Source organism: Epinephelus moara, chromosome 7, assembly GCF_006386435.1.
Source record: "Epinephelus moara isolate mb chromosome 7, YSFRI_EMoa_1.0, whole genome shotgun sequence".
Taxonomy (NCBI): Eukaryota; Metazoa; Chordata; class Actinopteri; order Perciformes; family Serranidae; genus Epinephelus; species Epinephelus moara.
This window is the reverse complement of record NC_065512.1, coordinates 2,622,503-2,645,662: the sequence shown is the minus strand read 5'-3', so window position 1 is coordinate 2,645,662 and position 23,160 is coordinate 2,622,503. Positions and strand designations below refer to the sequence as shown.

Here is a 23,160-nt window from a genome sequence, read left to right as displayed (position 1 = left end):
TGGAGTGGAAGCTGAAAGTTGCATCAAGTTGAATCACCCATGTAAAGTACCTCAAAGTTATACTGAAGTAAATGTACTTAGTTACTTTCCACCAATGCCAGTGTTTCCCCTCCATCATGTAGTTGAGGTATAAATTCACTGGCACTAACAGCATGCATGAACGCTCACAGACTCACAATGGAAAAAACCTCCCCCACTCTCATTCACTCAGCACTGCTGCACAGTTTCATGTGCTCTGACCCAGATTCCCCTGGCAGACTCTGGGTCTGCTAATCTGAGGACCAAGTCTGTGTGTGTGTGTGTGTGTGTGTGTGTGTGTGTGTGTGTGTTAGTGAGGCTGTAGCTGAGGGATATCCCTTCAGAACTAGAGGGTGTATAAATGTGTATTTAATAGAGGGTTTGTTGTATGTAGGTTATGGCTGACATTCACATTTGGTTGAGCAGCAGTTTGTCTGACCCCGGTCACATGTTCCTGCTGCTGTGCGGTTTCCTTACAGGCTAATTTGTTGAATACGTGTATTTATCATGTGATGCTTGTGGCTCTGTGAGGCTGTGCTAAATGCTAACGTCAGCATGTTAGCATGCTCACAGTGACGTGCTCACAAACTCAGTTTAGCACAAGCGGTGACCTCCTGGGCCGGAAAGCAAAGCCAATGTGGAAGTGCCAAACACGGCAGTTCCTCGAGTGACTGTCTAAAGCTGATTCCAAGAATGAGTCAGATCCCACAGACCTCTGTGTTAAAATGTCAAACTTTACAGCAGAAATAAACATGTTTACAGCCTGGTACAAACACAGTTCTAGTCTTTGTAGCTAATTTCAACATTCATGTCAACCGTACGAGCTCGGAAATCTGGGAGGGCTCGGAGTGGAGCTGCTGCTGCGTCGGGTCGAAAGAAGTCAGTTGAGGTGGTTCAACATCTGATCCAGATCCTCCTGGGCGCCTCCTGTTAGAGGTGTTCCGGGCACATCCAGCTGGTAGGAGGCCCCGGGGCAGACCCAGGACACACTGGAGTGATTATAAATCTCGTCTGGCCTGGGAACACCTCGGGGGCCCCCAGGAGGAGCCTTGCTGAAGAGAAGGACATCTGGAATTTGCTCAGCCTGCTGCCCCTGTGACCCGGCTTTGGATATGCGGTTGAAAATGGATGGATGTGTAATTCACCTGTTTACATTTGATTAGGGCTTTAAGTTACGCATATTTAAGGGCGGGCTGGTTGAGTGCCTCTGTGAAGCATCTGAGTCAGATCCACCCTCTCGTCCAAATATGGTCACGTCTGGCTCCAAATATCAAAGATGGCGGCTGCTAGAAAAGACAAGCTAAGGCCTCAGAACGGGAGTCCACAAACCAAGGGGTGACGTCATGGTGGCTACGTACATTATTTTATACAGTCTATGGTTTAGCGCAGGGGTCGGCAACCTTTACTATCAAAAGGGCCATTTTTGGCCCAAAACAATTTGTCTGGAGCCACAGTACATATTTGTGAATCTAAATTAGCCTGTAAACATTCGTAATAGGTCCAAATGAGCATTCATTAATGCGTGTTACAGCAAAGCAGCTCCTCGATTAATGATTATTTGGTACTTGAACTTTGCAGCGTTGTTAGTGAAAGCAAACAAATCTGTCCAATCATTATGGGATTCTCTATTTTCCTCTGAGACGGTATTTTAGGATTTGGAATCAATAGTGAGCCTCACTGAGGAGACTCAAGCTCAGACATCACTACTGACATTTGGCCAAACCACAGACGTATGACGCACATAGCTGTGCATGTCCGTGTGTCAGAGTGTTAAAGACCAGTTTATGACTCAAGACCAAACAGAACAAATGTCGTGGCATTTTTTCTTATCATAATAAATATATGTAGACTTTGGGCACAGGTGTGTTAGTTTACGTCGTCTATGGACCGTTAATGTCTGTGTCAAGTTATGTGCCATTTAATCACAAAAGCTGTGGCGGTATTTCACAGGTTGTTTTAGTGGTTACTGGTTTTAGTTCTGATGTTTTTATCTTCAGACACGATCAGGAGCCTCGTCGGTTTCCTTCCTTTATAACCTTTGGAATGCATCATGAACTCAGTGAAACATACCTGGTGATGCTGCTGCGTGTGTGTGTGTGTGTGTGTGTGTGTGTGTGTGTGTTGAGTGAACACTGGGAGGTAACCTGCCCTCGGGGGAGACTGTGATTAGAAATGTTTCCACACTGAAACACTGTGTACATGAAGCAACGCAGCAGTGATGTAGGAGGATGATAAATGACTGCAGAATGTAATTTACAGTTAATAATCACAACAGGAAACAACAACCGTTGATTTATAGCTTTAATTTACACTTCCTCTGTATTAAAGGGACATTCCTCTGAATTTACATGTTTTTAACCATCTGCTCAAATCACATAAAATATATAGTGCTGTAAAATACTTTGAATAAACCACTGTGGTGTTTTAAATGTTTAGAAGAAAATAAAAAATTCCAAAGATTTTTTCCTCATGTAGCTCAGGAAATATATGTTGGTATATTTGTGAGTGTACACTGAGCAAAAACTCAAATGCAACGCTTTTACTTTTGCTCCATTTTTTCACAGGTTTAAATTAAAAATCTAAAACTTTTCTGATGCACTCAGTGGATTTATTTCTTCCACATTCTGATTGCAAATTTGTTAAAATCTGTGTCAGTGAGCTCTTCACCTTTGCCAAGATAATCCCTCCTCCTGACAGGTGTGGCTGATTAAACAGCATCATTAACGACACAGGTGTACCTCGGGACGGTCACAAAAAATAAAGAGAATCTTCAAGGATGCATGTGTGTATCCTCAGCAGGTATAAAGTACCTCTGTAGGACCCGACTTGGAAGGGCCTGTCCTCCCAAGGAAGCATCTTTGACTTTGAGAAGCACTGCATGGGTTCATCCAATATCCCTCCTTGACTCCTCTGTCCTTAATCACTTGACCTGGAAAGCAACTGAGACTCGCCATCTCGTAGGACGTCCCAGTTCATTAAAAGTGCTCGGAGGAGTCGAGGAGAGAGGAGGTGAGGACACACAAGTGCAGCCTTTGTAGATGCTAACAAACAGAAGGGTGCAGAGATCAGCTGTAAGTTTCTTTTTATTTTACTGGTTTGTATTTACATACTTCTATTTCATACTCTTATTTTTATTTCTTATAATGATCCTTTCTTTACGCCTGAGCGACTGTAACAAATCACACTTTCCCCTCAGGGTTCAATAAAGTATTTCTGATTCTCATTGATGCTTCCTCATTATATTGCTTTATGTTTTTGGTCAGTTTATTTATTTTACGTAAGTATACTGCTTTGTATTTTTTTCCCTACCGATGCTTCCTGTTTGCACATTGTCCCTCTGCTGCTGTAGTGTTGCAAATGTCCCCGCTGTGGGACGAATAAAGGACTAACTTGTCTTATTAAATCTTAGATTGCTGCTCACTATTTTACCAAAGACAAGAAAAGAAAGGACAAGACAGAGATGGGTTTGCATTGTTGAGGGCGTGTAGCCCACAGTTAATGGCCCCATTTCTAATTTAATGTGAGTTTGTCTTTAAGCACAGGGCCCCCACTCCCCCAGGGGCCTCAGTGCAACCACACTGCCTTCACTGTCTATATTTACGCCCCTGTGGACAAGGACTTCTTTCTTTCTTTCCGTTAAAAGTTTTTTGGGGAGTTTTTCCTTCTCTGTGAGGGTCCAGGGACAGATGGGTGTCATATGCTGTAAAGCCCTCTGTGATTTGTGATATTGAGCTTTATAAATGAAACTGAACTGAATTAAAGCATCAGTGTGTTTAGTTTGCTGCATCTTGTCTCATCACTCCTGGATGCTGCAGTTTAACACGTGTCGTCCCCTCTGTGTCCAGAGGAGGGCAGCAGCGAGGAGGTGCTGCTTGTTGTTGATGCTGAGGAAGCTGCTCCTCCACTTCTGCATCTGAGAGGAGGAGGAGGAGGAGGAGAGACAGGCTCCAACTTCCTGTGTGATCTCCGTTCAGCTGAGTTCAGCCTGGCCGCCTCTGCGCTCCGGCTCCGGGAGGCTCGTGGCTCTGCAGACCGGGGAGGAGGGAGGCTTCTGTGGGTGGTGTATGGCTGGGAGAGACGCCTGGGAGCTCCGTGCACCATCAGCAGCACCATCAGCAGCAGCAGCAGCGGCAGCAGCAGCGGCCATACATGTGGATTGTTGTGGTTCAGACCGTTCCTGCTTCCCCGTCTCCCTGCGCCTCCGAGCGGCCGCCTCGGCTCAGCTGCGTCGCCGCAGATAGCGTGAGTGCAGCGGGGCTGCCGGCCCTGGTGCTCGGCCCGGCCTTCATCACCATCACCCGCCTCTGCTAAGACAGCTACGAGAAGCCGCTGCAAGCCGCTACAAGCTGCTACAAGCTGCTACGTCAAGTCCCGCAGGAAGTCCGGAGAAAGGAGGGGAGGAGCGGCCGCGGCGCAGCATCGCACCGTGCATGGTGCTGCGGTGTCGGAGGGAGTGGATGAGCAGCCGGAGCTGACCCAGAGATGGCTGTCCTCAAACTGGCCGACCAGGTTAGACCCGCTAGCTGCTAGCTTAGCATCAAACATGCAACACACTATCATCCTGCTGCTGCTGCTGCTGCTGCTGCTGGGTACAAATGTATTTTTAATGTCTTTGTGTCGCCACTTTGGCTCAACAGAGAGAACACAGAGCTCATATCTGTCCTGCAGACTGAGCGCACAGTGTGTTCATAAAGCTGCACACAGCTGCTCAGTAATGTCTCCAATATTTCGCCTTTTTGTCGGTAAACTGTCGGTGTTCCGTTAAAATGAGGACAGCCCACTTCACAAACACTTCCTGCTCTATCTCCTTCCGCAAAAGCATCAGAGCTGCACATATCCTCAGTCTGTCTGCAGCTTTATGTCTCCACATATTATCATAACCACACAATATGTGCTGCACACACACACACACACACACACACACACACACACTCTCATGTGAAGGACATCCACATGCATCACATTTTTGAGATATTCTGATAATACTTCACACCAAGGACACATATTTGAGGAAGAGTCTGACCTCGAGCTGTGTTCAGGAGCTGCTTTGGTTTTATCACATGATGCTCAGTCTCACTTTCACACTGACACAAGAAGTCCTGACAGTGTTCAGCAGAATGGAGACGGAAGACAGTGTGACACAGTCGAAAGCTCCAGAACAGCTACTTAATGGATTTTATGAACTAGTTAAGTCAAGGTCGAGAGTGAGTTTACATTTGATGCAGAGCTGCAACTAATAATTATTTCCTTCATCTTCTCTATGGATTAATTTGTAGATTAGTGTTTCTATTAATTAATTATCAATGTGCATTGTATGAAATCTATGAAGCGACCAACGTTGCAGTTTCAGTTTGCTGTGTAACGTCATGATTTATCAGTGAGGTGATACTTAGATAATTAAAGGTCCAGTGTGAAGGATTTAGTGGCATCTAGTGGTTGTGTTGCAGATTGCGACCGTATTGAAACTTCTCCTGTGTGCCGATAAGCCTGAAGGAGAACTATGGTGGACAATGCAAACACACAAATGGCCCTATCTAGAGCCAGTGTTTAGTTTGTCTGTTCTGGGCTACTGTAGAAACAACATGGTGGACTCTGTGGAAGAGGACCAGGCCCTCAGGAAGTGCGCTGGATTTTAGGCTGATTTGACATAGTGGCAAAATCGTGTAACTACAACTTGTGGGTTCATCACGTGATGCCAATAAGCCCAAAAAGACTTTTCCCCCACAGACTGTAGCCCCTTTTACACTGCCAGATTTTCAGTGAATGTTGGGCCGTTTTGCCAGCAAGCTGCGAGCATTTAGACACACAGAGCCGGATTTGCGAGTTGATCCGAGGTGCCCAGTTTTCATAGGGTAGACATATTGGTGGAACCTTTTTGGTTTAAAAAGAACGAGGCGGCCGCCCTCCTTGTGCTCGCAAACGAAGAGGCCATTAACCGTCAGATGACGGGGGCGGTGAAGAACGGGCCGACTTACGAGAGAATCGCCGAAGGACTGACCAGCCGCGGCTTCCCTCCCACGTCACTGTTTACGTCACACGCTGAGCTACACGTTTTGTTACTTGCTCACGCCCCCCATTGCCCCGAAAAAGGCGCATTCTGTATAAACAAAAGTAGGTAGGCGGCATTTTGCTGCACTCCCCGATTTTGTTTTTATACTGCCAATGCTGAAAAAAGACTGATTGGGCTTTCCTGCAAATTTGCACAATTCCTGTTTAAAAATGGCTGTAGATTGTGAAAGTATGAAAAAAGATTAAAGCCATGTTAAAGAAAAAACAAATCTCAGATTTTGAGAATAAAGTCAAAATATTTTGAGAATAAAGTCGGAAATCTATGAGAAAAAAGTAATTACGAGGATAATGTTGTAAGTCTGCGAGAACAAGGTCATAATATGTGAATCAAGTTGAAATATTACAAAATTAAACTTGTAATAAAGTCACAGATTAAGACTCGAAAGTCAGTGAACACTGTATAAAAAGTGACAAGGTGTGTAGAAACAGTGTTGGAGGTGACAGTAATGTACCAAAGGAAATGTAACGCGTTACCAACAAGATTGGTGATATTTTTACATTTTTACGTAACGTAACGTGTTGTTCTCATTATTCTCGTAGATATACGACTTTATTCTCAAAATTTTTTTTTCTTTAACATGACCCAATCCTCCTTATATGTTGATGAGTTTTTTCTTTTGAGCATCACAACTTCGGCAAAATGACTCGTCTCACTATCGAGATCAGATCCATTCAGTCTGAGAACGTTCAGAAAGTCTTGAAAAGCTGCATGATTAAATCATTTCAGCCCCGTTCAAGTTAGCGAAGGGCTAAACTGGAAATAAGCTGCTTGGCCGGTGGAAGTCTGAAATGCATTTGCTCTACGGCCCAACGATGTGAAAGATCCAGGTAGTTTTATACCCAGGAAGTGGAACTTTTCATCCACTGAGCAACCTTCACAGGAATAACCTGAACCTGACCTCCAACACTCTGCTCAGCTCTCTTTATATTGTAGATATAGACGTCTCATTCTGAGGTTAATGTGAAGATGATTCTCAGTTTCAGGTGATCATAAATGAATGAAAACATAGTGATGAATATTTTGATCCATTTCTGCCAGTTTATCTCCTGAATTCCTCCACACTGGAGCTTTAGGTCAAACTATGAATCAGCAAAATGTTCTTGAAGAATCAAAAGTAAAAGTGCTGATTGTGCAGTACAAATATTTGTCTCTGAGATGTCGTGAAGTTTAAAGTTGAAAATACTCAAGTAAAGTACGAGTTCCTTTGATCAGTGCCTGAGCGCAGTGTCTGAGGCCTCTGAGGAGAGCAGCCTGAAATAAAACCATGTTTTGGTAGAAATCCCTGATCTGACGCAGCGTCGTCATATCAGATCTGTCGTTAACTTCAAGGAAGGGAAGAGCAGTGTTTTTTTATGTAACTCAGAACTGTGGGACTTCCTGTTATTTTCAGACAACATGCTGATGATGATGATAAGTGGAGGCCTCCGCTCAGCACGCAGCTCAGAGCCTTATAGATCTTTCCTTTCATCATGTGCTCATCAACAGTGGGTCACATGAAAATCTGCTATTGCAGGATCTTTTTTTAACCGATGATGAAACTGAGTTGTGTTCAGCTTGTTTGTGTGTTTGGTTTTTATTATGGGCTGTAACGGGGGGGGGGTTACAGGTGCAGATGTTGGTCAGAGGTCAAAGGTCACTCTGCTGAAACGTCTTTCATGCATCTCTGATGTCTTTATGAATGCGTGTAAATGCTGGGTTGTCTCTGTTGCCGTACCGCAGTACAGCTTTGAGGTACTTGTCACTGAGTGTTTCCATTTTTACCACATTTATTTCACAGCTCTCGTTACTTTGCATTTTGACTGGTGCTGCTACTTTTAGGTTGCCTTAGTTAGTACCTTAGTTAAGCAAAAACATTAAGGCTTTTGATGCATTTAAAGAGATTTTTCAGTGGTAAAATACTCCAGTTTCCATTTGCTGGCGCTCAAGCTTGTGATACCCAAAGTCTTTTGTGCAATGGCTTAACTAACTTTAAGGGTTTCCTCAAGTATGAGACCAAGATAAGGAGAAAAGTACTTAAGTGAACATTTTAAGGAAACCTGAAGGAAAAGATGTGATTTGTGCTTAAAAAATCCTTAATATGGACTTTAAGGAAAATCTTAAGGTGTTATGTGCAGCCGGCCCCTGAGTGCTTCTTCAACCACTGTGTTTCTCCTGATATATAATTACATATATGTTGTGCACATGCATGATAGTGACGGGCTTTTTCGGTGTAGAAACATCATCTGTCCGCCGAGCAGAACACAAAGGAAGCACAGGAAGTTGTTGACTTTTGACTTTCTGGACGTGAGCGTGTGTCTATAGTGGATGTGCGCATGTACGCTTATCAGATTTCCTGTGTTTTTTCTCCTCTCTCCTGGTTTGTGACTTGGGCTTCCTGTATTGCCTCCTGCGTCTGTTTAGAGCAGGTGAAACATTCAGTGTGAGGAGGGATAATAACTGAAACAGAAAGAATGAGGTTTTTGATTCAGCACTTTGCTGTGAGGAGGACAGAGGTGTGTTGATGACGCCTGAGGTGAAGAAGATGAGTCAGTCAGAGGCCTCAGGTTTAAGATGAAGTCATGGAGGAGACACAGGACAGGACAGTGTGTGTGTGACTTTTCTGTGCTGCAGGGTAGCCTGTGTGTGTGTGTGTGTGTGTGTGTGTGTTTGGACTGAAAACAGAGTTATCTGATGGAGGAAGTTTGTGTAGGATGAGACAGATAGAAGAGGAAATCTGTACGTTCTCCTCCGTCCTGAATCAGCTCCTCAGAGAACCAGCGGAGACTCGATCAGACTCTGCGTGCTGACGACACTTGTTGGTCACTAATGAGGTTTGAGTGACACTGGTTGGGTTAAAGACATGTTTATCAGTGTCACTGTGTGTGTGAGAGCTCTCATGGTAGGTAACCTGCAGCAGTGTCAGAATTGTTATCAGTTACAGCGACCTTTAAAGGAATGAACAGAAGGATGTTTTTCAGTTGAACAATCACTTTTTTAAATGGAAGTTTGTGTAAAAAGTCCCACAGGCAGCGAAGGAGACGCACATGTGACATTCTTTGGTACTGTAGATAAGCAAATGTACACCGTATGATAACCATCATTTTTTATACCACAGTATGCTGCTGCAACTCTCGAGAGCTGAAGTCATCATGACATCACTTCCTGTCTAGCTTCTGTGACTTAGGGTGCATCCTGCATCGCATACTTTTTCTTCTTCTCTCAGTAGCTACTGCAGCCGTCCTTAAAAAGTCCGTACTGTTGCGTGCAGTGTGCAGCACACAGTCAGGACAGACTATTTCCTCAAAACGTTACACCCTGAACTTTGACCCTCTTGCTCATATATCTGTTACCATGGAGATAATGCCATTCGCGGACTGAGTTCAGCCCGGACAGCTCTGATGTTGTTATTTTGCAGTGAGTTATACCTGCATACATTGCAGACTTCTGACAGTCGATGTGACGTATCGTCCGCTGTGCAGAGGATTGTGGGTCAGCATGGGACATGGACAAGCTGGGACATACTAAAGCTTTTCTGGTGTACTATAGATAGTATGATAGTATGGGCAGTTGGGCACTGGGATGCACAGTTAATTTCTCATTCAGGATTTCATTCATGTCTCTTTCTGAAAAAATTAAGCATATTTTTTGGTGTTTATTTTCCATATTCTTCACTACAGCAGTTGTTACCAAGTACTGAGCTGTGCAGTTTGTATTTTAGGAGCCAGAATGTGTATTTAACCTCTGTTGTTTTTTATTTGTTAGGCTGCACACGTTCTTTTGGTCACTTTCACCTCCGGTCGTAATCGGCACAGGTGTCGGTTTGGTTTCATTATTTCACTTGTTCAATCACTGGTGTGGCAGCTTTTAGGCAAAGAGTGTTGGCTCCGATATTTCTGTTGACTGTTATCACATAACGTTGCCGCAGTCACGTAATCAAGAGACGTAATATTTCATCTCGAATAGCTTTAGTTTTTTTTAAATGTAATAAATCATCATAAAAAGGCAACTTTTGACTTCAGTGTGGAATTTACTGAACGAGCACAGTAAAGAGCCTACTCAGCCTCTTTTTCATTGATAGTAGTCACTACATGTATTCTATTCCACCTTTTGGTCTTGGACGTTACACTTGGTTTCCTTGGTTCTTCGCAGATCACGTTAGAACAGATAAATACAGAGTTTATTAAGTTTCTCAGACTTGTTGTTCTCATGTGTTTGGTTTTGTGAGAAAGGACACCAACCTATGAACTCTTTGTATTCGAACCTTATTACTTAGTAACAGTTGTTAAGGTGTGATGCTGTTTTGGGTGTTTGTTTAGCAAATGATGGTCAGTGTTTTTTTTTATCACAGATGTTTCTGCAGTGACATCATTTAGGCAGATATGCAACAAGAATTCAAACACTGTTTTTGAATAGGCTGGATTTTTATGAATACCTGACCATTTTCTTTACTTGGATTTACCTCATTTATTAAATTAATTGTGTTTCTAGTAAGTTAATTTTTATTCAATTTCACAGCTAAAGAATGACTGTTAACTTTCATATCTTATCTAGCCCCAAGGATATTTAAAGTAGTATTAAAAGTCTTTGATGGATCGTTACCAAATGTGAACGCCAAAACAAACACTGGCTGATAAATCATCATCAGATTTTTTTTTCTAGTGCTGCAACTAACGATTAGTTTTATTTTCGATTAATCCACCTGTTATTTTCTCCCCGTGCGGGTCCAAAGGACAGAGGGGTGTCGTATGCTGTAAAGCCTCTGAGGCAAAGTGTTATTTGTGATATTGGGTTTATAAATAAAATTGATTGATTGATTGAAGGTGACATCATCAGGTGGGATGTGTTTTTCGACCAACAGTCCAAAGATCCCAAACTATTCAGTTTATTATCGTGTGATGAAGAGAAGCATCATATTGTCACATTTAAGAAACATGAAAGCAAATTTTTTTGTCTTTTTTGCTTAAAAAAAAATAACGAAAACGATTGTTTGATATCAAAATAATTGCCAAATAATTTTCTGTTGATCATCTAACCAGTTAATCAGCTCTGATTTTTATGGTTGTAAAATATTTATTGACCTAAATAAAGATCCCCAGCATCGGTGTGTGTGTAGGTGCTGGTATGTGTCTGAAGAGACGCTCTCATTCATGCTCACACTCCCTAAATCTCCTTCCCTTCCTTGTGCCAGCACCAGTCTCCCCGAGTCCCCATGGCGATCACAGACTTAGCACTGTGACGGGGGACGGCTGCCAGCTGAGTTTTAGTGTGCACAGACGTGAGTGTGTGTGTGTGTGTGTGTGAGTGCATGTGGAGCACTTAGAAAGGAAAGCATAGCTAAAGAGGCCATATGCTGCCAAGCGTTGGCTCCTTCTTTAAAGGCACAGCCCCCCACTTTTCTGCTCTCCAGCTGGGGCCTTGTTCACTTCTCTCCTACCCTAAATGTGTCCTTCCTCCCTCCTCTCTTATCACTCTGCTCAAGTAAACACTGATTAAACCTGAATCACTAACTGCTTTGAACTGAAATAAAAACTTGGCTCGTCACCAGGAGAGAAAACGGCGAGGAAGATGACGAGACGGTGGCTTCATTCTGTGTCATTATTCCTCTCTTCGTTAGGTGGCTTCAGATTATAACTCAGCGAGAGAATGAGTGGAAGTTTCACAGAGTACAACGAGTGCTTCCTCCTGTTCAACCAGTTTGACCTCCAGGGGAAGGTCGAGGTGTTGACTCCTAAAGTCAATGTCATGTTCGTAGTTTTGTCTTTTACTTTTTCAGAGTCAGATTTTATGGTCATGACAGGATTGCACAGTGACGTGTCGCTGCAGCCCTCTCAGTGTTTCACACACACAAAAAATGTTTTAGCAGATATTAAAGTAGAAGAGAATTAAAGAGGCAACAAGACTGAGGTGTGTAAAAGTAGCACTGGATGATGAAATAAAAAGGAAAACAAAATTACATTTACAAGGAATAAAACAGTTGGTTGTTTAACCCTTTGAAACTTGGAGCGACATCACTTCTCTTGTGCTGCCTTCAGATGCCTTTCGCAAATATTCAAACATTTGAATACTTGAATTACTTTCAAAAACATGGGGAAAAAAGGCAACGAGCTACTTGGTAAGAAATGTTCCACTAATTGCAAAAAGATAATAGATCTAGAAAATTATTTTTAAAAAGCAAAGGAAAAAATACTGTAATTATTACCAATAATTATCATTATTGCATTTTTAAAAAAAAAATTATGTTACTATAATTTTTAAGCTCTTTTTCCAGGTCAATCACTTTTTTTTTTAATTTTTGTTTTTACTAATTTTCTCGTTTTACTAATTTCTTGCTTTCTTCTTTCCATGTTTCTGAATCAACCAAGCCAACATACTTGGGTTTCAAAGGGTTAATCAGTTGGTGCATTGACAGAAAATTAACTGGCAACAATTTTGATAATTGAATAATCATTTTAGTCATTTTTTGATACTCAGTAGTCAGACGTTTGTTTGTTTACTGCGTCTTAAATATGAGAATTTGATGCTTTGTATTGTCACATGATGATAAACTGAACAGCTTTGGATGTTTTGGACTGTCGGTCAAATAAAACACCATGTCACAGCTAAACAGTTGATTTATATTTGATCAGTTCTGCCTAGTTTTGCAGTTTAATCGCAGTTCACAGAGTGATTGACATCGATAGCTGCTTCAGAGGCTCCTCGACTCTCATTGGTTGTTTTCATTCACATGTGGTGGATTACGAGGAGAAAGAACGTTATTTTTTTACAGGTTATTTGTCTCATTTAGAGGATAGAAGATATATGGTATTAATCCCTCAAGGTGCCTTTGAGCAAGGCACTGAACCCCCAGCTGCTTGGGGTGCCTGTCCATGGGCAGTCCCCTCACTCTGACATCTCTTATTAAACACGTGTCGGTCCTGTTTGTGCATGTGTGTGTAATTCAGGCCTGTGTGTGTATGACAACAGAGTGATAATTAAATTCCCCTGGAGGATTGATAAAGTTAATATGCTATATGACACCACAAATAGATTCTGTTAAATATTCCAAGCGAACATAGAAGACATATTTAACTTTACACACAAAACTCTGAGCAATATGGTCTCACACATTTTCTTAGGAATGAGTCCACATCGACATTTTGGCGTCTCAGAAAGGCAACACGTCGCAGCCTTGGCTCGTCGTACCTGTCATGTTTCAGATTCTTTTTTTTGTAGGAAATACAGATCTGTCCGCATGACCTCTACTGTATATTCTACCCAGGGTCCCAAAACAAGCTACTTTGCACCTTTTTTTTTTATTTTCACAGGCCAGTGATGAAAAATGTGACGTGTGTGACATCTGTTTGCCTTTCAGTCATTTGGATCTGTTACACACAGATTTGTCTGAGCCTCTGCCAGATTTCATGACTGTAAGAGTTATGTTTTTGAAGATATTGAACCCTGAAAATGACTTCCTGTCTAAGACTTATTTTTAGGGGGTGAAATGACTGAAAATTCCCAGGAGCAAAAAACTATGCAGTTCTCAGAGTTCAGTAAAAATATTTTGCAGAATTTTTTTTTACTGTCAAATAACATAAAGTTTGAATAACATTTAAAATGATTTGACACAGAATGATCTGGAAGTGTCGATCACCTGCCTGCCGCCGTGGTCACCTGGGAGACGATGTGATGAAGCAGCATTACACCACAATCAGATTCAAGAGAAGGATAAAAAGTTCATATGAGGAAGTGGTATCATTTAGTTTGTGCATGTGTTCTCTGGTATTTAAAGCAGAAGTGAAACGCTGCTCTGTGGTTCCTCTCTTTAGTTTCTGAGAAGGAGAGACTGAGCAACAGGAAGTGAGGCAGGAGGCGGCAGAACACACACAGGAAGTGAAGTGAGGCCTATCTCTGTTAGATCTGAGTCATCAGTGGCACATCGAACCTGCAGCCTGCATGACGGTCCCTGCAGAGACTCCGACATTTACGATTAGTGGTTTAGATTATCAGTGTAGCTGATGAGGCTTTTTTCAGCTTTTATGCACTTTATTAGATTATCAGGGAACATACATTTTACAAATATATCAATAAACAAGCATACAGAAAATAGATTAAAAAAATTAAATTAAAATACACAAAAAATTTAAATAATGTACAATAAAAAATACATTAAAATGATAAATTAATAAATAAAAATGTCTCTTCTGCAGCCAGTAATCGACTCGTTCCAGCTGGTGTTAAAGGACCATACCAGTCATTACTATTATGTTTTACTAAAAATAAATAAACTTTATTTGTATTGCACTATAGCACTAGCCTGAGTGTCAGACTGAAGCTCCCAGAACCTTCAGTCTGACATCGCCTCCATTGAAGGCGATTTACAAGGGGGAGGGAATTTGATTTTTCCCTAACCAATCAGTAGAGATCAACGACTCACCCAGAATCTGACGTCATTAGTATCCATGCCTCGGGGGTGCCGAAAACAAGTGAGCATTGCCCGTTTAAAATGTCTCCGTCGTCGTGCACGCCCAGCTGCATCGCCGTTAAATCCAGTTTAGCAGCTTCCTTAATTTGGTCCTCCATTAACGCGAGTAGTGGTGAAATACCTCGATAGCATCGTTAATGTGGTCTGTAGGATCTGTAGCGGTCGCCATTGTTGCTATCCTCACCAGTTACCCACCGGCATACAGCTTGACATCAGCGTGGCGCTGATTGGCTAATCGCTAGACCCGCCCCCACCCCCGGCGTTCATTGGTCCGTCCATCGTTTGGACGAGATAAATCGCAAATTCATTGCAGTATGCCAGACCAGAGATGCAAGCCTACTCAGTTGAGTGGGCGGGGTCTATGGTTTGGAACCAGGCTACTATAGCACTAAAAACACAGTTACAAAGTCCTTTATGGGACAGAAAAAAAAGTCAGACTCATTGAGCAGGAGGACGTTTTCAGTCATTCAGCACGTATAATATCTGAGAGACAGACCACAACATGAGAGAGACTGTCGGGGTCACTATGAGTCAGCGGAACATAAAGTTGAGTTTCGTCCGCATAACTGTGGAAATTAATGTCATATCTGCAGATTATCTGATGCAGAAGAAGCATTCAAATAGAAAACAGAAGAGGACCCAGAGTTTTCCCCTGGGGAACACCATAAGAGAAAGGGGGGCTGGGGAGGAGGAGAATTCTCCCATTACTTATTAAATTATGTTAAATGATATTATTCATGTTATTTCTGCATCATTGACATGTACTGGACTTATTGACTCTGCTGCTGTTAATATCTTCACAACACTGTCACTTTTTCCTTGTAATTTGTCTTTAATTGCTTCTGTATGGTTTCTGTTTTAATGTAAGTTGTATAAATGTTTTTCTTTCTATATTTATCAAATGATTCTGCAACACGTAGTTTTTTATGGTTTTTATTTGACACATATGGAAAGTTCTGTCTCATGTGATTCATAACAGTGGAGCTCAGTTAGTTAAGAACATCTTTACTGTGTTTTTCTTCATGGTTTACATTCCTCTTTGGTTTGAGTAGACGAGCTAGAAAGGCTGCAATAAAATAATTTATTGATTATAGCTGCTTTAAAGATTGTCAGCTGTAATGTTAAGTTCACATGATGTTTAAATGCTCGTACAGTTCAACCTTTATGAACACATGTGGCTGACTACGTCACTGACTGCGTTTACTCCACATGCACAAAATATTCTGGTTTTTGCCATTATCCAAAAAAGACAATGAGTACGTTTACATGGACAGTTTAATTCCCTTTTCATTCAGAATGAAAGTTCATTCCTATTAAAAGTGAACTTGTAAACACCTAATTCTGAATGAAAATGGCCAATGCGATTGAAAATTCAATCCGATGTAAGGGGCTGGAATATTCCGTTTCTCATTCCGAATGAAATAATTTCTCACACTTGTATACACTCATTCCTCTTTAAGTTCATTCCGGTCTTTCTGCACATGCTCGTTTCCTTGCCCTTCTGGCGTGATGATGTATATAGCGCGCATAGCAACGGGCTGCATAGCAACAGGCTGAGATAGAGCAGTCAGACTCGTTGCACTCACCGGTTTCCATTCGCCACAGCACGGTCTTCTACCTCCCTTCTTCGACCTTCTACCTCCCTTCTCCTCCTCAACAGACGAAGCATTAGCAGAACAAGGTTGTTGTCGTACTGCTGCTTCAAGAATATAAGCAAAACAAGCCCGAAAAAGGCACTAAGAACGGCGTCGTCAAGCATCTTGTTATCCGGAGCGAGGACTACAGTGTTTTCTTCCGGTAAACGTAACATCCGCCCCGCCCCCTATCCAATCAGAAACCTTCCCTGCCCCAAACCTTGGACCCGAATAAAGGCGATTAAAAGACTGATCTCCGTGTAAACCCTCATTCAGAATGAATATTTCTCATGTAAACTACCTGGAAACACTTTAATTCCGAATGATTTCATTCAGATTTATTTAATTCTGAATGAGAAGCCATCATGTAACCGCACCCATTGTTCCTACTAACGGACTGTTGACATCAGCTGTATCAAATTCAAAATATTGTCATATTCATGGAATATTAGTGTAATGTAAACAAAGCCATTGTTTCAACTTTGGGGTTATAACAGAACATCATATTTTATAAACTCCTAATTTTTATCCCTCCCTGCAGACGATAGCCGCGGGGCATTGAACTGATTAGACTTTGGTGGTCAAAGGACCTCATCTGTCTCACTCTCGTGAAGGTGATATCTGGAGAACACCTTGGGGAAATGTCTTCAAATTTGGTACAAACGCTCACTTGGACTTAGCGATGAATTGATTAAAATTTGGTGGTTGAAGGTCAAAGTTCAAGGTCACTGTGACTTCATGAAATTTGTTTTTGGCCATAACTCAATACTTCATATGCTAATTGTGACAAAATTTCATTTTGGTCAGATACTGACTCAGTGACTCTACTCGTGAGTGTCCACCATTAAACTGTGCTGATTGTACAGATCCTCTGTGCTGATGGGGGGAAGATGTATGTGAAGCATTCATGTTTTCACAGACGTGGATATAAACCTTCACAGAAACTTGACTGCTGTGTGGAGACATACAACTGCAGGGTAGTAATTCTAGTTTTTGTATGTAAAAACAAAAACTAGATGTCCCTCTGAGATGTATCATCCAGAAGTAGAGTGTCATGAAAAGTAAACAAGGTAAAAGTACCTCATGTTTGTTCTAAAGTAAAGTACTTGTACTCAGTTAGATTCCACAGCTGCTGCATGTTGTTGAGTCCCTCATGTTGTTCTGCAGGCTTTTTATTTTACCCACGCCTGCTTTTGTTCCTCTGAGGCCGACAGTATACTGCTGACAGACAGATACTGTGTGTGTGTGTGTGTGTGTTAGGGCCTCTATTTACCTCGTGTCTGTGATCTGGTAAAGAAAATAGGGGCTTCAGAGACTCGACCTCCACGCAGTGCCCTTCATTAAAGTCTTTTCTCTGCACAGACATTTTATTTTTCTGATTTTATCTACAAAGAATCTTCTTCAACAACAGTGTCTCTGTGTGGGGGACAAATATGTTGGTCCTGTCTTCATAGAAGAAGAAGAGTTTGACTGTATAGAAAAAGTCCTGTTGGTACTGAAGGACATTTTTGTATACAGTGTATAGATGGCTACAGTCTTGTAGTAGCTCCAGCTTTTGTAAACATGGCAACTTAAAGTCAAGCAGCTGCTCCTACACACACACACACACACACACACACACACACACACACACACACACACACACAGTTATATACCGTGGGAAGGATCATGCGCAGCCTCCTCTTGTGTAACATGCAGGAAATATTCTCCATAACACGTCGTTTCGTCACGTCACCTCCGTCCTGATAAACTCACTGACTGTTTAAATCGATCGCATGTATTAATGCGTGTCGTGTTCACATGTTGCCTCTGGTCATGTGACGGACCTTCTGACCTCTTCTTTCTTCTTCTCTCCTCAGCCTCCTCTCATCCAGGCGATCTTCAGCGGAGACCCTGAAGAGATCCGTATGCTCATATACAAATCTGAAGACATCAATGCACTGGTGAGACACAGACACACTCACAGGTCCTTATTGAAACCATCTGTAGTGCACGGTCTGAGGTGTGTTTAGGGCCTGTCCAACGCCACTTTTGCTAGTTCAAGGTACATAATCTGGGATTGAAAGTAAAGCACAAGGGGCGTAAGAGTTGTATTTAGGGTCCCAATACTCACTTCCCCTCAAAATTGGCCCTTGTTTTTGGGGCTAGGGTGTCCCAAACTTTAGGGAAGTGCTTTTCAGCCCTTAAAATCCCCGCTTAATTTGAAAGGCCGTGCGATGCACACTTACGAACCTATCTCAACTGAGGGGAAGATTGAATTTCCCAGGATGCATTGGGAAACTATTCAGCTAGGTGATAGTTTCCAGGAAGATGGCAGCCTCCATGAGAAAGCCATCGCACAGTTTGAAGTACTATTTTCCCAAATAAGCATGCAAAAACTCCAAAATATGTCAGAATGTGTTGTTTCTGCATATGCATTGTTACCTGTAAGCGTTGAGTTAGAATATGAACGCTTGAAAATCGCTAATTCACAATGTAGCCGACATGAATATCTACAGAGTTCTACGTCGACAATATGCGTGACGTAGGTGAACACGTCTGTTACGCTAATTTGCATGAAGTGGCGTCCCAATTCGTAGGTAAATTCCCCTCAACACTACCCCTTCGTCGTTGAGGGGAATCTATCTGGCGAGTGCACTTGAAACCAAGGGGTAAGGGTAAGGCAAGAGAATTGGTCCCCTAATTAATGGTCAACCAATCAGTATCATCTCCCATTCCCTTGAAAAGCCAGGTGTATTGTGGCACACTGCTTTTTACATGGCAGACTGGCCCTGCAGCTCATCAACAGACGGCCACACAAAGTTATCACTACTTTTACTGACAGATCTGTACGTCCTCCACCTCTGCGTTAGCTTCAAATCATGTGTGGACAGCTGCTAATTAAACTTGATGTCTCACCTGAAGAGCCGATCTCCAGAGCTGTGACTCAACAGGAAGTACCTTCTTGGCTGTTGTCTTTATAATGACGGGATTGTGGGTCGTTTAGCTTGGGACATTCCTCGATCTCAACAACAAGCCTCTCCTCATGCATTCATCGTCAGCTGCAGAGTTCTCTTTATGCATCAGTGGTGAGGATTTTTTATGGGGTGGTGATGTTTTTTTGGAGGGGTGCTCAGTTTGTACCATATCACAGCACAGAAGGAAGTGTGCATCTACTGCTAGCTCACCTAGCACGACTGAGCTAGCTAATGTTAGCTCAGAGGAGGAGGACGCCATTAATGTTTACACGTCATGCTAGTTTTATTATATTGGAGGGATGTGTCTGCCACAGTATGTGCATGTTTCAACGCAGAGATCCTGCATCATGTTGTGGGATTTCACTAATAGCTTCATGTATTTATACCAGTCTTAAAGCCATGATTTAATAGAAACGTTTGCTGCACAGTTCATCCATATGCTACACTCAAGTGTATACACACAGACTTTAGATATTCCTTTAAACTCTCCGTAATTGTCTGTCACCATGATGCAACTCCAGATCTACATACAGATAAATATTCCTTTTCCTTTTTGCATCTCTGCCCAAAATAAGCTTCAAGGGAAATAAAAACCCGGCCCACTTCCTGTTGGAGCCTGCACCCGAGGGTGAGGGGAGGAGGGCCAGAGGTCAGGGGTCAGTGAAGTTCAGAGCGTGTGTTTGCTTACATCATATGGGTATAGATTTCTAACATGTGTGTACCCGGGCAGCACAGGATGTGGTCTCTCAGTCTCTGGTGAGGGTTACAGGACTCCCACGTCACGTCATCGTCCACTTCAGATGTGTTTGTGTCCGAGAGGCTGCGCTCGGCCCGGTCACATGGACATGTGGGGTGGTCTGGGACTCTGGGCTGGTCTTGAGCTCACTGAGAGAACAATGGGTGTGTTGACACTGGCGGCTCCGTCACTGATCCTCAGCTCATCATCTGTGGACTGATATCACAGCCTGCTCTGTTCGCCGTCACGGTGGACTCATGGATTACTAATATTCAACATTCCAGCCAGCAGTGTGTGTGTGTGTGTGTGTGTGTGTGTGTGTGTGTGTAACATGAGTGGACTTTTTTTGTGTGCTTTGCAGACATTTAGCTGAGATAACCTCTGTAGGACTTGTTTCTGTAGTGCCAGATATCAAGAAGCGATCAGTTACTGACAGCTGGTACTGAAACGCAGAGAGATTATTTTGTGTTATTAATTTATATGATTATTTTTGGCCATTTGAAAACATGCAGCAAAGTGTCCCCTCTTGGTAGGACTGGGAGAGAAATTCATATCCCAGTATTTACAGGCTGAACGGCGATACACGTCATACATCTCGGTATTTTCTATGAAATGAGCTCCATGTTTTCAGCTGCAAGTCAAAGCCACTTTTGAGATTTCATGAGCACTTTTATAAAAACACACTGTGATCAAAATAAAATGCAAAGACAAGGATTTTTTCCCCTGAAAATAAACAGCTGCACAACATGTGAATGAAAAATGATATGTAATAAACAGCAGGACTGTACGTTAACTTTGTGCACACAGCACTGGAGCTACAGAGGTTTAAAGGTTTTAAAGGATATTAACATATCATGCATAGTCATTATATCGTCCTGCCTTACCTCTTGGATGCTCCTGTGGTAGATAACACATGATAAAGTGTGCTCTACGGTGGCCCAACATGCCAGACAAATTTCTGTGTGCTGGTGCCCTTTTTAGTTTTTTCACCCCCGCCCCTCTGACAGGTGGAGCTGCCACTGCTCCCGCTTTAATTTAGGAGAAACTGGGTCATCTCAAAAGGTTCCCTTGGTGGAGTATCATACTGTCACTTGTATAAAGATGTCCTAATGTGCACCAGCCCACTCTGAAACCACAGTGCCTGAGCTGCTGATCAGCCTCTCCCTTATTAAAAGCAACAAGCACCAACTGTCTGTCTTCCTCCCATAGGATGCAGAGAAGCGCACGCCGCTGCATGCAGCCGCCTTCCTGGGCGATGCCGAGATCACCGAGCTCCTCATCCTCTCTGGTAAAACATCTTCCTGTCTCCCTCCTGTTTCTGTCTCTCTGAGTTTTATCTTTCATTTTTTCTTTTGCTGTTTTTGATCCAAAGACCTTGTTGCTACTTTTTCATGATGTAACCTAAACCTAAAAAAAAATATCATATTTCATCAAAGCGTCATAAATGTCAGTCTGTCTCTCTGGCCACTGTCTGACTTCCTTTTTCTGTCAGCGGCTCTTAACCTCAGGACCATGAGTTCCTACAGAGGAAGTAAACGTTTAAAAACAGTTCACATCGTCTCACATTTAAAATTGTGAGATAATTTTCTAAAACAGCTGGGCGCTGTAGTTTTGACTGAAAACAGGAGGAAACAGTGCATTTGTTGGGGACTATTTTCAGCTGCGGATTGATACACATTAGATGTAATAGTGAGTGTTTGTGGCAACAGGACGGTGTTTGACTCACAATGAACTGCAGTGCCAGTGATCATTGCAATGACAGAACATGCCACTCAGTAATGTGTTAATACACTGCTCAAAATAATGAAGGAACACTTAAATCACACATCAGATGTTGATGAACAAATTATTCAAGTGGAAAATATTGACTAATGTACGTTATACAATTTGTTGAGAACAAAATGACGTAACTGTCAGTGGAAACCAAAATCATCAGCTCATTCAGGGCTGGATTCAAAATCACGCTGAAAATCAAAGTGAAAAATTTAATTCACAGGCTGATCCAAGTCGCGTGAATTTTATCACAACAACTCATGATGTGACGTGGAGCACTTTAACGCTCTGAGTTGAAGCTTTTTTAACTCGAGGAGTTCACAGTACTCCGGCAGAAATACCAGGTGCCTAGAGTGCAGAAACGCAGGGCGTGTAGCAGCGAGTAAAACCTACATTCTCATTACAGACAATTACAAAAAGTCGCCTCCAGCTGCTAAAATACTTTCTGTGTGATCAGGGCCTTAGTCAGCAGTTACATTTTTACAAACTCTTAAATAGTTAAAGTGATCCTTTTCCACAGTTTGACAATAAAATGTTCTTTTAGAGTCTAAAATGTTAAAGTGAATCCTGCAGGTTTGTGTTTCCCACCAACTGTAATGCTGACGCTCGTGTCTCCGAGTGTTTGGTCGGTAAACTTGACGTTTCACCTCCTTCTTGTCTCTGCAGGAGCTCGAGTCAACGCCAAAGATAACATGTGGCTCACCCCCCTCCATCGAGCTGTGGCATCACGGAGCGAGGTGAGTACACACACACACACACACACACACACACACACACACGCACCCCTGCTGGGTCCAAATCCTTTCTTCTTCCCAAAATAACAACCTTTCCAGCAGCGTGGTGAGTCTGACTGTGACACAGGTGTCAGCGAGCTCGACTGCACCTCCTGGTATTTACCTGAAAACAGGCCGACACGCACACTCATCACTTCTCAGCCTCTCCCACCTCATCTCACCTCACACACTGTTCTGATCACCACATGGGACAGCTTTACCTTTGCAAGGGCTAAAAAATCTGGGTCAACACCATCAGTCAGCCTCCGTCACTCCCAGCGCCTGAACAGGTCCTTCAACATGGCTGAAATAACCAGAGGATGAACTTCAGTGAAAAAGACAAAGTTCTACACATTCAGGACCTTTCATGAGTTTGTCTGCATTTTAGGGAGGTTGTGTCTGAAATCAGAACTCAATACTTCCTGTTCATTCATTTACATAACTGTAATTTATGTGTTTTAGTAAAGACGCATTTTAAATATGGACACAACAGTTTTCAGTCCATTTCTTAATATGTATTTATTTTTTAAGAATCAGGTTGGAACAAGTCTTTTATTTAAAGATGTGTTAAAAGTACTCAAATAAAAAATAAAACATTTGAGATTGTATTATTGGTATAATAAATCAAAATAAACTTTAATAAATAAATAAATAAATATATTAGTAAGTTAATCAATTAGAATAAATTAAGATAAATAAATAAAAACAAAAAACATATCTAAAAATAAAAATAAATAATAGTATTATTGGTATAATAAA

The 23,160-nt window shown here is 42.2% G+C and overlaps 1 protein-coding gene across 3 annotated transcripts in view; it reads left to right on the top strand.

Moving 5' to 3' along the window:
- The first annotated feature begins 3,894 nt into the window (after positions 1-3,894).
- The window catches only part of ankrd44 (ankyrin repeat domain 44), a 46,812-nt gene continuing 27,546 nt past the window's right edge, over positions 3,895-23,160 (top strand). The window contains exons 1-4 of one of the 3 annotated variants that reach the window (XM_050048620.1): positions 3,895-4,527; positions 18,022-18,105; positions 21,065-21,143; positions 22,295-22,365. In XM_050048620.1, the coding sequence (XP_049904577.1) occupies positions 4,501-4,527; positions 18,022-18,105; positions 21,065-21,143; positions 22,295-22,365 (261 nt within the window). In that variant the 5' untranslated portion in view covers positions 3,895-4,500. The remainder of the gene's footprint in view (positions 4,528-18,021; positions 18,106-21,064; positions 21,144-22,294; positions 22,366-23,160) is intronic. The other 2 variants (XM_050048622.1, XM_050048621.1) reach the window with 2 other exon arrangements.